The sequence below is a fragment of the Myotis lucifugus genome, unplaced genomic scaffold (assembly GCF_000147115.1).
Source record: "Myotis lucifugus unplaced genomic scaffold, Myoluc2.0 scaffold_11, whole genome shotgun sequence".
Taxonomy (NCBI): domain Eukaryota; kingdom Metazoa; phylum Chordata; class Mammalia; order Chiroptera; family Vespertilionidae; genus Myotis; species Myotis lucifugus.
Window position 1 is genome coordinate 15,455,884 of NW_005871059.1, and position 14,975 is coordinate 15,470,858.

The window sequence follows — 14,975 nt, forward strand, 5'->3', positions numbered from 1 at the left end:
ATCGATCACACTGTCAAACCTCAGAGGGAAGGTAGGGGAGCATAGGGGTAAGGGGGAGATCAACGAAAGGACTTATATGCACTCATATAAGCCTAACCAATGGACACAGACACCAGGGCAGGGGGAGGGTATGTGTGGGGGGGTGGGGGGGCACTGAGGGGATAAGGACACATATGTAATACCTTAATCAATAAAAAAAATTAAAAAGAATTATAGGTATAGATGAAAAAGGAGTTCTACAGAAAGTCGCCTCACAGGGTGATCTGATCATAAGGGTGCTGTAATAAATCATAAATTCCTCATTGGGTAGGTCATGATGGTAGTCACTCCCCAGGCATATAAATTCTTTAGCAAAAGGTGTTTCAAGCAAGCCCTGTCCATTGTTCTTGTGCATCTAGCTTAACACACCTTTCAAATAAACAAAACCACCCTCAAGAGAACACCCTTGTTAACTATCCTATGATCCAATCTCTGCTTTGCTTTCTCCCACCTTTTTGCAATCATCCTTATTTCCCTCCTTAATTTCAAATGCGTAAGAGAAACTGCCAACCCTGATATTCTCCGAGGCACTTGAGAGTTTGCTTTTTGGCAACTGTTGTCATTTTTGGATGTTTCTACACGTTTGGATGTTTCTAACACAGACATGAGGAAATGATTTTTTTCTACATGCTTATATTCTCATTTATTTTAAGCCTTAATAACCTCATAAATATTTCAAGTCTGTGTCACTATTATCTCATGCTCAAATTATGTAACAAAAACAAGGCACTATGAACAGCAACAAAAAAACAATTTTAGGAGAAGTACAGAAAGTAGGAAAACAAAGTATGTTATAGAATGAAGGGGGGAGAGAAAAAAATTATTGCACAGATATTTCTGCCATTTTTTTCTTGCTTACTTTGCTATCTTTTCTAGGTTTATTTTTCTGCTTTTCCATTTATTATTACTTCCTCTTCAGCCAGTATTTTTGTAACTTCCAGGCAAACACATGTTGGCAGCTGCTGAGTGTACAGCTTCCTCAGTTACAAGGGATTAGAATGTGCTCACAAGGACCATAGATAATTTGACAAGTCACACTTTCCTAGCTGGGTGAGTATGTAGCCAGAGTAAATCCAGAGAAAATTTGAGGTACACTGCTAACCCATGAAGAAGTACATTATTACCTTTTGCACTTGAGAATTTCAGATGAAGACACTAGAGTTGGGATGAAATTTTGGTTATTTTACCCTAAGAAAAAAGTTGATACTGTTGTCTGTCATGCAGAATGTAGTGGAATTCACTGAGTTGCCAGTTTGTATTTGGTTATGTTTGTCCAATATAAACTCAATATAGGCCCTGAAACAGCAGTACTGGGAATACTGTACTACCACAAGAAATATTTCCTGGAAATAATGGACTACTTTGTGTAATGGTGGTCCATTTTTTCAGGGCTCTGTAGGTCCAGGTCTAGTCCATGTCTGTCACGCCATGTAATGGATTTCCAAAGCCTATGGCATCCAATCCCCTGCATCAGTGGGATTATTTGAATTTTTCCCTTCCTCATCTCACCAACAAGACTTTAGCTATACAGATCATGAGGTGAGGGATAAAAGGGAAAGCAATATATGGATTTAGAGAATCCAAACTCTCAACTGCTCATGCAATAATCAGCATGAACACACTGCATGTATGCCCGTCACCAGTAGGGGGTGAGAGAGCCTTGCATGCTTACTCAAGATCAGAATATTTGAAGGTGTAGGAGAAAAAGGGAGTGATTAACACTCTAAAGCAGCGGTTCTCAACCTGTGGGTCGCGACCCTTTTGGGGGTCGAGCGACCCTTCACAGGGGTCGCCTAAGACCATCGGAAAACACATATATAATTACATACTGTTTTTGTGATTAATCACTATGCTTTAATTATGTTCAATTTATAACAATGAAATTGGGGGTCACCACAACATGAGGAACTGTATTAAAAGGTCGTGGCATTAGGAATGTTGAGAACCACTGCAAAGGATTTCCACTCTAGTGGTCATTCCTACTTCAAACTTGTAATGGGTCCCAGGTGATAGTAAGGTTATTCTTCACCCGGTGTATCCATAATCATTCACATTTCATCCTGACAGTTTGTACTCTAATTGCATATCACCTATACTTTAAAAATAATTAGCCCCATCCCAAGCCATGGTAAACTCATGAATATAGTAGTTGGAATACATGGATATAGCAGACATATATTTATTAATATACTTTAAATATAGAACTACTAGAGGCCTGGTGCATGAAATTCATGCACTGGGGGTGGGAGGGGCCTCAGCCCAGCCTACGTCCTCTTGCAGTCTGGGAGCCCTCGGGGGATGTCTAGGGAGCGGGCCTAAGCCGTCAGTCAGACATCCTTAGCATTGCCGTGGAGGTGGGAGAGGCTCCCACCGTGAGCACGGCTTTTGGCTAAGTGGTGCTCCCCTGTGGGAGCGCACTGACCACCAGGGGGCAGCTCCTGCGTTGAGCGTCTGACCCCTGGTGGTCAATGCATGTCATAGCGACCGGTCATTTCGCCGTTTGGTCTATTTGCATATTAGCCTTTTATTATATAGGATTAAAACTACCACACAAGACTATCTTCAGGTCTTTCCAAGTATTGTAAACTCTACCTTGAAAAATTCAGATTGCTTTAATTTCTCTGGAATTTGCCCTGCTTATTTTCTTATAATCTGGGATGTGGGCACCAACAAAAAGCAGTTGCAATTGCACTTAAAAGGCAGAGATGATTTTTCTGACCAGTACAAAATGATCTGTAGGATTCTATGATTCACTATGTTCTGATATTAAGTCCCCCACAAAAAAAAATGTGGAAGGCGATGCTGCCTGAAGCTCACTAGTCTGGCCACTTGGAATGAAACATCAGCCCATTCGGTGAAAGCTAGGAGTCAGTGCCACTGTTACCCCAAACTAATTTCCTGTAGTGATGTCAACTCCAAAAGGAAAACAACCAAAATAAAAGCAACTGATATGCATGTAAAGTAATGTTGACAGAAGTTTTGGACTCAGAAATATAGAATATAAATTTCCTAACACCCAGATTAAGGACATTACATTAACTTCAATATATGTGTTAGGAGACTGTATACTTACACTGAGGTTCCTAATAATTTCTTCATAATCAACTGTTTCAAAAGAAGAAACATAATTCACATTACAATGGATTCTTAATAACTGCACAAAATGTGACTGACTCAGATGAATTTGACACAAACATTTATTAATGACTATGATTTGGTAAAGTAAATAAAAATTACTTCAAGAAAATAATTATTTTAGCATTTAAGAATGGAGTGGATATATTATTGTAACCTAAAAATATTGGGTATTACCACAGCCTTTATAGACTGAACAAATTTCTCATTTGCTTCTCTGTGGTCTTCCCAAGAAGTCAGAAGAGCAGGCCTGGTAATCCCTACATCCTCAGAATAGGGGGCTAAGATTACTCAGTTTTACCTCCCCAACCCCTCCCCATAGGCATCTTTATACTTACAGCTGTAGAAGTCGTGAGGTATATTACGAGTTCTGATGCGGGGAGAAGGCCCTTGATACATGTAGAAGTTTACTTGGGAAAAGTAATCTGTCATATATTCCACCTGGTCACAATAAGTCTGAGCCATTCCTGAAATTAAATATATATATATATTGATCCTGTCAAGTAGGAGACATTTTATGTTAAAGATCTCAAACCAAGTTTTACTGAGAACCTCTACAGATTACCCTATTACTGTACTCTAAATAGCAGACCCTGAGCCCTAGCCAATATGGCTCAGTGGATAGAGTGTTGTTCTGCAGACTGAAGGGTCCCAGGTTTGATTCTGGTCAAAGGCACATGCCCAAGTTGCAAGCTCAATCCCCAATAGGGGGCATGCAGGAGGCAGCCGATCAATGATTCTCTCGTCATTGATGTTTCTACCTCTCTCTCCCTCTCCCTTCCTCTCTGAAATCAATAAAAATATATATTTTTAAAAAAATAAATGGCAGATTCTGAATGTCCTGGCAGATGAAGAGAAGGGTTTATAAGAGGAGACTGGACAGGAACTATAAATAGATCATTGTTTGATGTGGATCAATTAAAGTAATTTCAAAGAAAATCCTCTGTAGGAATCGAATTAGATTTTACAATATCTGACTTGTCCCTGAGGTAACATGATATATTTTAAAATAAAAAAGTAACATGCATTTTTAAAAAACAATACATGAAGAGAATAAGGACTAGAGAATGTTCACGTTTCATAAGTGTATTATTTAAATTTATATAAGTAGCATGTCCTCTAAAAACAATTTGGTAGTTAAACCATTGCATTTGAAGATTCTTCCAACTACATCTAAATTTTTAAAATATTTTATTCTTTACATTTATTTTTATCTAATTTTATTAGACTATTTCCTTTTATTTTAAAACAATAGGCCAAAGTGTTAGGGCATCTTTTTAGAAAATTTCAAAATAAATTACTACTATGTTTCATATGATCTTAATGTTCTAAAAGATAAACAAAAGTTCCGCAAACGTGCTCCTTTTCCCTGCCTCGCCCATCCTGGCTTCTTCATAGCCTTTGGAGGACTCTGAGTACACTCCTAGAGAAGACCGTGCTGACCAGCCCAATTGAAAAAGGTCCATTTCTGCCTTCTGTACTTTCACATACACCATCTCTAATACAATACTCAGCATTAAGTAAGCACTTGAAAAGCATCTGTTAAATGGCCGAGTACTTTACTATTGGGTGAGTGGCAGAGGGTGTGGCAGCTGTTCCTTGTCATTTAACACTCAGGTTAACCGAAGTGAAGAGTTGGCCTCAAGTAGACAAATATGAAGGGACAAGGACTTTATAGAATTGTATTTACGTAACTAAAAACAGAAAACAAACAAAAACCCACAGGGCAAGGTAAAACTAGCCAACATAGGCAATCTATTTGGACAAATCACCCACCAATAAGAAGCCCCCCCAAAAAAACACTTTTTTAATGAATGAATAACAATCTAACCACATCCATTAAGTACTACTAACTCCATTTTTACCAAAAATATAAGTGTATGAATGGATTTTCAAAAGAATGTTAGAATAATTAAACTAGAAGCTTAAACTTTCAGTCCTCTATTCATCGAAGCCTATCTAAAACCCATTCTTGGCTTATTCAACAGTTTCCAGGTCTTAGACAATTTAAAATATCACTACTCTTTTTGTAAGATATAATCAATGATAAACATAATATTTTTAAAAAGCATACCATGGTCAGCCAAAAGGATTATATTGACACAATTGTCTAAGTTCCGCTGTTTTAGACCTTCCATCAACATTCCAAAAGCGTTATCTACTAACTGTAAGGCTTTAATTACCTAAGGGGGGGAAATAAGAAGTTTAGATTGTCTTCATGAATTAAGGTTTAACAAACCAAATCATTATCTAATCACGTGAAAACTAAACACATTTTCTTCTCTGAAATTGCTGGTATTTTAAATAGAACATCAGAGACCACTGCCTGGTTTACCATGTTTACCAAATATCAATTCCCTAAATTTCTATAGACAAAAATGTAAATTGTGTTCCCTACAAAGGGAGATAAACTACTGTCCAGTAAACATCTGAGAAAAATGTTCAGCCTCAACAACCATGACTCAACTGCAGAAGTTTTGATGACAGTGCCCAGTATTGGGGAGTGGAAACGTCTATGGGAACCTAAATGAGTACACACATTCTGGAAGATCTTGTAACAATAAGACCATGCGTAATCAGAAAGGTAAAGGGGGGCATGTCCTGTAACCTAATAATTCCACTTCTGGGCTTGTCCTAAATAATCATTTAGAGTAGAAATAGAGATTTACATACAAAGATAGTCATCACATTACTTATTTAAATACAAAAATAAATAAATTATACCACAGCTTTAAGAAGATATACTTGGCAGCCATTACAAAATAATTTTAAAGCACAATGGCTTAGGAAAATCTTGCACTACAATGTCAAACATAGAAAATTCAAACCAAATTGTATACATACACACTAATACATATTGCATAATCCTGATTTTATTTTTAAATATATATAGTCAGCATTTCTTAGTAAGCACACACACGAACAGAACATGAAAAAGAAATATATCAAGGTATTATTAACAGTCGTTGTTTCTGAATAGTGAATTGGAGTATTTTATTGCCCATATTCTTTTGTGTTTTTAAATTTTTCTATACTTTATCAATATAGCACATTAAAATGACAAGTTTTAAATGAATAACTTTTTATCTTTTTTTTTTCAGTGAATAAGCAAGTGTAATAGCCATGGATAGGGGGAGGAGGGATGTTTAATCTCTCTTGGTACTATTATAATAATGATTGCCTTTTTTTTTCTTTTTTAAGAAAGAATTCTACTAGCCAATTTCTATTAAGAGCTTTAGTGAAATCCTCATAGCAAACATTCATGGCTGGTATTACTGGAACTTCTAGTTGTAGAGACCAGGAAATCAGAGGCTTAAAGAAGTTAATAACATGTTCATGGCCCTACCTTTAATAAGAGACAGAGGAGCACTTGAACTCAGACCATCCTTATCTACTGCCAAATCCATTAACTCGAGATGTTTTCCTGACCCTCATTCTTAGGGTGACCTTACACTCTGGTTTGCCAGTGAGAGTCAGTTTCTACCTACTGTCATGGCATAATTATGTCCCCTTTCACAGTCACCCTACTCACTCCTCCCTACTACACCAAGAGCCATCCAACCCGTCCTCTCCCAGCACCAGGCATTCTGCTACTGTTAAACTCTCCACAGTTTTGAAATCATCTGTGCATATGACCACTCCGGAGCGCAGCGTGTGCTCCTGCGCGGAAGGGACTGTGCAACCTAACTCATCACAGGCTTCTAAGGAAGCAGAGTCTTTGTAAAGTACACGCTCCATAGATGGCACATTTTACTGACCAGGAAGTGACTGGATGCCAGCCCCAACTCTAGCCCAGACAAAGGGGTTAGCTGCTGTTATTATTCTTACCATTATCATATTTGTCTAGCCATCTGTCCTTTTGTCTGTCCATTTGCTTATCCTATGTGATTCTCTAGTGTGCACAGCTCCACCCTTGATCAGGCTGTATGTGAACTTTTTTCCTGTTGTTATTCAGAGGAGAACTTTCTAACCAGCCCCAGCCCTCAGCCTCCCCAACTAGTTTAGAAGCTCCTCAAATTCCTCTCAGGGCACCCTGATCTTTTCCTTTGCAGTATTTTTCATAATTATATACTTAAGACATATTTGCGTGCTAAACTAAAGCATTGATTAAAAATAAGATAGGGTGCCTTTTATTGTCAATTCTGGGGGTCAGAGAAATGTAGATTATAGCATACTCTCTCAAGGGATTAAGCAATCAAATGAATAACAATTCAACTAGAAAAAGAGAAATGGTGAATATGCTTTAGATAGTTACTGAGCCATTCACTGTAACAATCACCTGATTAAGTGTTTAATTCTGTGCCACAGTTTCGAGTGGAACAGAGTTTCGAGTGGGATACCATTGTAGCATAGAATTAAACACTTAATCAGGTTATGAAGTGACTGAAGGGTTAAAGTGGTAAGAATGGGCCGGGTCGCCTGGCTGGTTTGGCTCACTGGATAGAGCGTCGGTCTGGGGACTGAAGGGTCCCAGGTTCAATTCCGGTCAAGGGCATGTACCTTGGTTGCGGGCACACCCCCAGTAGGGGATGTGCAGGAGGCAGCTGATAGATGCTTCTCTCTCATTGATGTTTCTAACTCTTTATCCCTCTCCCTTCCTCTCTGCAAAAAATCAATAAAATATATTTAAAAAAAAAAAAGAAAGAATGGGCCAGGTCTTCTATTAGAACTCATTTTGGTTTAATGGGAAGGAAGAGAAAAGGCATTTCTGATAAATAGTAGTCATGCTGCCGGAATAAATATGCTTGCGTTCCAACTGAGAACAATTCAGGATAATTGTTACATGAGTTTCCATGGGGTGGGGAAATGCCATACTCATGAGGGCCTTTACATCTTTATATCAGTGGATTTTAGAAAAGACATAACTTTTTTTTTAAGTAACATTGAAGACTTAGATTTCTGTTGTCAGAGCATAACAGAATGGTTAGATAATAAAGAAACTAATGTTAAGAAATCTACTTTAGTTATAATGGAAATCCAGGAGGGGAATAATTCTGCCTGAGGCAATAGCATATTAACTCCAATTACAAGGATCTTATAAAGGGAGCTGGGCAAGAATAGGCAGCTGGGTATCCCACATGGACTTGCGGGTGACTTAGCTTGAAATAGGTCACAGCAACATTAGCTGGGCAGCCCTAGCTGGTTTGGCTCAGTGGATAGAGCGTCAGCCTGCGGACTGAAGGATCTGGGTTCAATTCCAGTCAAGAGCACATGCCCAGGTTGTGAGCTCGATCCCCAGTGAGGAGGCATGCAGGAGGCAGCGGATCAATGTTTCTCTCCCATCATGGATGTTTCTATTTCTCTCTCCCTCTCCCTTCCTTTCTGAAATCAATAAAAATATATTCAAGAAATAAAAATCATATTAGATTGGCACATGCAATATCTAGCCTTGATGTTTTCATTATATGAAATAACAGTGCTACATCTAAGCATTCAATAAGTGTTTACTAAATGAGCCAAAATGTGGTTAATAAGATAGATATCCTTTCTAGACATTTAACTATTGTATGGTTAATAAGGCAGATAGCCTTTTCAGACTTTTAACTATTTTTATCTCCACATGTATATACATCAAATACCTTTATTTGCATTCACTGGGAATTAAAGAATACCATTTTATTATGTGGGTTAGGGATAGATGATATGACATTTATATGTTTAAAAAAAAACCAACAACTTACTCCACCACTAACTGGTCCAAAACTATGTCCTGCAGAATCAGGCTGTTCCACGTATAGTGTATAAAAACTGGGTCTAAGGGTAAAATTGAAACAGAGGAAGACATTATTGACTTGGAATAAACGTATAGGTTGGATCTGGGAAGGTGGTAAATCTAGAGCTTTGTGGCAGTTTTCTTCTCTTTTTCTCTGGCCTCTTTCCATTCCTCCAGGTCCAGAGGTCCACCTCAGCAGGGAGACCTTCCAGATGCAAGCGTGGAAATAAGACCTTCCAGATGCAAGCGTGGGTCTGACTCAGTAACAAAATCTGTCTTGTTCTTTCCATTAAGAGTTGTCTTGGGCCCTAGCCGGTTTGGCTCAGTGGATACAACATTGGCCTGTGGACTGAAGGGTCCTGGGTTTGATTCTGGTCAAGGGCACATGCCCAGGTTGCAGGTTCAATCCCCAGTAGATGTGCAGGAGGCAGCCGGTCAATGATTCTCTCTCATCATTGATGTTTCTCTCTCTTTCTCTCTCCCTTCCTCTCTGAAATCAATAAAAATATATTTTTTAAAAAGGAAAAAAGTGCCAATTAAAAAAAATGTCTTTTTCAAAAGTGGTCATTTAAAGTAAAGAGATAATTTCATCTTATACCCACAAGTATCCCGTTGTGCCAGCACGTCCCTGATGTTACCTTTCAGCTTTGGGCAGGTCCAGCCATTTTAACAATGTAAAGATCCTCTGTTCATATGGGACACTACTGCAAAGTAGAGTAAATAATTGTTTTTAATTAAACAAATCAAGAATAATCCCATTAGATTCTTACTCAGAAAGGCAGGTTGATATTTTTTGGATATCCATTTGTGTTCAAATATGATCAAAATACTGAAAGGGGTTCAGTATTACTTAAAGGGATTCCTGTTTTCAATACCCATATATACAGTTGCCTCTCTATAAATCAAATATAGTTTTCCTCCTTTCTCATCTTTGACTCCTTCAATTTTCCCCCAACTAAAATAAAAGACCGATAATGATTAGTCATTCATTTAATTTGTTTATTTTTATTTATTTCATTCACTTGTGCATTTATAGATGAATCTCCTATTGCCAAACACTATTTGTTCATTTTGAACAGAATTTATCAGCGAGCAAACCAAAGACGCTTTTCTTCCTAGAGATTACATTCTCTTGGAGGAAGTCAAATAATAAACAAGAAACCTACTACATAAGATACACGGTTTACTAAAACTAAACTTCTATGAAAAATGAGAGAGATGAGCAGAGAAAGGGACCCTGAGAAAGTGGGGTGGGGTGGTTTGGAGTTTAAAATCTTAGTGTGGTCAGGTCAAGACAAATTGAGAAGGTAATTTTTTGAGCAATGGCCTTAAGGAGGTGAGGGAACAGGCTATGCAGATACAAGGGGTGAGATTACTTCAAACAGAGAACAGCCAGCGCAGACCCAACAGTAGAAGCAAGCCTGATGTGTGGGGGCCCACTAAGAAGGTCAGCATGGCTCAAGCACAGTGAGTGCCCAGGGAAGTAGTGAGAGAGGAGGTTTGAGAGGTGGGGTGAGGGACAGTGGGGTTCATGCCAGGTAGGGCCTTGTAGGATTTTACACTGAGTGAAACAGGGGGCCATTGCATTGTGGGGTACAAAGGAGTGTCTTAATTGAATCTGTTTTGGGTTTTTTTATAAGTAATCATTCTGGCTGGTAGATTGGGAATAGGTAATAGGGGACAAGAATAGAAGCAGGGAGACGTATAAAGAGGCTACCATTGCCCAGCTGGGGTGGCTCAGTGGTTGAGCATTGACCTATGAACAGGAGGTCCTGGTTCGATTCCTGGTCAGGGCACATGTCCAGGTTGTGGGCTCTATCCCTGGTGGGGGGAGGGGGTGTGTGTAGGGGGCAGCCAATCAATGATTCTCTCTCATCATTGATGTTTCTCTCCCTCTCCTTTCCTCTCTGAAATCAATACAAATATATTTTAAAATAAAAGGGCTAGCAAAGCAATACAGGCAAAAGATGATGACAGCTCAAACCAGAGTGTTTATGTTGGAGGTAGTTAAAAGTTCTCAGACAGCACATATTTTGAATTAGAGCTACAAGCATTTACTGCCAGACTGGATGAGGGATGTAAGAGAAGGAATCAATGATGACTTCAAGATTTTGGGCCCCCAAACTGAAAGAATAGAATTAGCATCAAGATTAAAACCACAAAAGGAAAAAAATCCTAATCATTCTTGTGGAGATGGGGTTATATCTGCAAGTGCTTCACTACCTGTTGTAAGGCGCATACATGGTAGGAAAGGAGCCATTTATAGCCACGTCTGATCCTGGCCAAAAGTAGGTACCAGCTTTTAAGCCTTGATACATTGCTGTCAGCCAGATCTATAAGAAGAGAAATGTTAAGAAGTCAAGGGAATAATCAGTTTAGGTAGAAATGGTGCCACTTATAAGAAACTAAATGATATTAACAGTTTCAAATTATATTTAATTATTAAAGTATATTTAAACTATTAAAAATTTTCTTTGTAGCAGTTAAAAAAAACATAATTATCCAGGAATCCACCTGAAAAATAAAAATAAAAATGTAGTAAAGTGGTAAGGAAGAAGATATTTTTTTAATTGGTAAATTATAATTTATCTTTCCCTTTTAAAGAATTATAAAACAGAATGAGGGGGGAAATTAACAGATAATCTTTCCAAGTAACTTCCAAATTGATACAGCATCCAAGATTGAGCAGGATCTTGTTGAACTATCATAAACATTTAAAAGGTTGTAAACAGTTGTTAAATACCTTCCCACCCCTAGTCCTTAGGATTAAAAAACTAATGTGAAACTCAAAGTGGAGAGAGAAGGGGGACCCACTGTCACAATGGGATATGGAGGTTACTTTGGTGCCCCAGGACAATGGGATATGGAGGTTACTTTGGTGCCCCAGGAAGATGCTACTTACTGGTTGCCCTTGCCACCAAGCTGGATTATCTTTCTCCTTCGAAGAAAGTGAAAAATTCTTGTTGAGGTTTACATCATACATATTATTGTCAATGATGCCATGTGATTCTGGGTATAAGCCCTAAAATAATAATTTCAAAAAAAGATTTAAGATGAACTAATACATTAATAAAGCATATATTTAAATTGCAATAGCATAAAATCTATAACTCATATCTTGGGAAAATATCATATACATTTCAACATAAACCCCTGAATATGAATCCAAACACACACACACACATATATATATGAACTAGATATGGTTTACCTAGTTATACCATACAGCAGTAAATGAATGATATTAGGTAGGTGGTATGTGTTGAGGGTGTTAATATAACCCTTGTGAGATTAAGAGCTATTTGTTGCCCTAGTTGGGTTTGCTCAGTGGGTAGAGCATCGGCCTGTGGACTGAAGGGTCCCAGGTTCGATTCCTGTCAAGGGCACATGCCTGAGTTGCAGATTCGATCCCCAGTAGGGAGCATGCAGGAAACAGCTGGTCAATGATTCTCTCTCATCATTGATGTTTCCATCTCTCTCTCCCTCTCCCTTCTTCTCTAAAATCAATAAAAATATTTTTTTAAAAAAAGATAATAGCTATTTGTTAATTAAGGTTTCCCATATCACAATAAGGATTAGCCACTGGTTATGTTGACAATAATGTCAAGAAATTTACTACACAGAAGCTTTTAAGCATCAAATTTCTTGGCTAAATAGGTGAAAATGTGTCACCAGCAAATTAAAAGAGAGCCTTCCAAGTCTCTATCCATCTTCCTTTCATCCACCCATCAATCCAATCATTCCTTCAATCCAATTACAAATATTCATTCAATCATTCCACACATTTTCTTTCTTTTTTTCCCCACATAACATTAAATTAATTTAAGGTATAAAATATAGTGCTTAGACATTTTTATAACTTACAAAGTGTTCACCCCAGTAAGTCTAGTATATGGTTTGTATTCTTAAACCCTCGCCCTAACCATTGAACACACATTTTCTATGATATCCCATGCAGTTGTAATAACTTTCAGATATTTTAGAACATAATATTAAATTAGTTTAAGGCAGCCCATCAATGATTCTCTCTCATCATTGATGTTTCTATCTCTCTCTCCCTCTCCCTTCCTCTCTGAAATCAATAAAAATATATTTAAAAAAATAAAACACTGAATAAGATTTTTTAAAAAAGACTGAATGCAAAGTAGTAAAGACACAGTTATGACTTTGGCAATAAAGGCTGAGGCCGAGGTCTCCTTAAGAAGTCTTCTAAATCTATAAATGTTAAATAACTTAATTTTCCTTTGAGTTCATTTTGATCATTTCACCTATATCTTTTTATACATTGAGGAGAATTTATTTACTTTATCTAAAGAGATATAGCCAGAATCAATTGATTTATAAAACAATTTTATCAAGTTACATATAATGAAAAGAAAGATCTTTCCCCATATCAAAGTGGCTGTCCTCATTCATAGCCTGTCATTCCCAGCAGAACTTCAGATAAGTGGAGGCTCATCAAGAGATCAGAGGATAATGTTATTTCTCACACCCAAGACGCTACCTGGCTTATGATAAAGGTGAGCTAACCTAATACCTGGACACTCATAGTTATCACCTCACAGCACTGGATTGGCCTCATACTGACCCTTCCTATCCCAAACTAAGCCATGAACTATCGCCACATGTGCTGGTAAAATATGTGCCATGGGGCTCCTCCATGCAGTTCCTGCCTAAGCATGTCTGGTGGTGTGGTCAGTTGCCTGTCAGTCTTCCACTAGGCCAAGAACTTACCGTGACAATGGTGTAATGATTTGGAAAGGTCTTGGTTGGATACATAGATCTCAGGTATTTGGAATGAATTCCACATGTTTCTGCAACAAAGTATAGTGAGAAATTAAGAAGTTTTTTGGCCGAAACCAGTTTGGCTCAGTGGATAGAGCGTCGGCCTGTGGACTGAAAGGTCCCAGGTTCGATTCCGGTCAAGGGCCTGTACCTGAGTTGCGGGCACATCCCCAGTAGGAGATGTGCAGGAGGCAGCTGATCGATGTTTCTCTCTCATCGATGTTTCTAACTCTCTATCTCTCTCCCTTCCTCTCTGTAAAAAATCAATAAAATATATATTAAAAAAAAAAAAGAAGAAGTTTTTCGGATAACTAAAAATCTGAACCTAAGTTTCCTAGAGTGGATTGAAGATAGAAAGGGTTTGAAATTCTGACACCTAGAATTTCTCAATTCCAAGGAATCTCAATTTTTAGGAGAGGAGTGAGATAAGTCAAGGGTCCGCAAATAATTTTTCTGTAAAGAGCCAGATAATAAATAGGTTAGGCTTTGCAAGTCCCTATGACCTCCATTGCAACAGCTCAAATTGTGCTCTTGAGATCCAAAAGCATCCATGGACAATACTTAAGCAAAAAAAGCATGGTTGTGTTCCAATAAAACTTTATTTATGGTCATTGACATTTGAATTTCACATAATTTTTTTGTGTCACAAAATAATCTCTTTTTTCCTAACCATTAAGAATGAAAAACAATTCTTAGCATTTACCAGGTCATACAAAAACGGGGAGGGTAGGCTGGATTTGGCCCATGGACCACAGCTTGCTAACCCCTGAGCTAAACATACCCTAAATGATACACAGCCGGCTTTGTTTTTGCTGCTTCCCTCTTCCTGACCCAGGCCATTACATTAGAATTTTTATATAACATTTGCATCTCAGCTAATAGTTCTTATATGTAAAGTATCCAATAGAACCAAAGTCAACAAAAATAGTAGGAATTTGATTTGTATAAACACATAAGCCCATGGCATGTAGTAATGTTTACAAAATGAGCTAACTTTGCTGCTTATTATTTTTAGTAGTTTCCATTTGGTGAGCTAAGTTTCCTGTAATCTGTTTTCCACAAAGCATGGCATTAATTTTGCTTTCAATTGTTCTGTTGTTTTCTGTCTGCAAGCATTCTGTGCAAGGACGTCAGAAGCATTAGAGCATTGCCATTTCCTCTGCAGCAGTGAAACACAAGAAGTTTTTCATCCTAAAATCCTGTCCACTGATTCTAAAAGAGAGCTTCACCATTATAGGTTCCCTTTAGGCTAATGATGGTTGTCCAGAAAGTAACAAACTTTGCAGCTTGAAATAACGAATGT

The 14,975-nt window shown here is 38.0% G+C and overlaps 1 protein-coding gene across 1 annotated transcript in view; it reads right to left on the minus strand.

Moving 5' to 3' along the window:
- ENPP3 (ectonucleotide pyrophosphatase/phosphodiesterase 3) overlaps positions 1–14,975 on the minus strand; it is an 82,054-nt gene that overhangs the window by 38,237 nt on the left and 28,842 nt on the right. The window contains exons 7-14 of the mRNA XM_014451919.2: positions 13,622–13,701; positions 11,790–11,909; positions 11,111–11,220; positions 9,526–9,591; positions 8,856–8,928; positions 5,249–5,357; positions 3,513–3,641; positions 3,113–3,144 (exon numbers count right to left, since the gene is read on the minus strand). Of these exons, the coding sequence (XP_014307405.1) occupies positions 3,113–3,144; positions 3,513–3,641; positions 5,249–5,357; positions 8,856–8,928; positions 9,526–9,591; positions 11,111–11,220; positions 11,790–11,909; positions 13,622–13,701 (719 nt within the window). The remainder of the gene's footprint in view (positions 1–3,112; positions 3,145–3,512; positions 3,642–5,248; positions 5,358–8,855; positions 8,929–9,525; positions 9,592–11,110; positions 11,221–11,789; positions 11,910–13,621; positions 13,702–14,975) is intronic.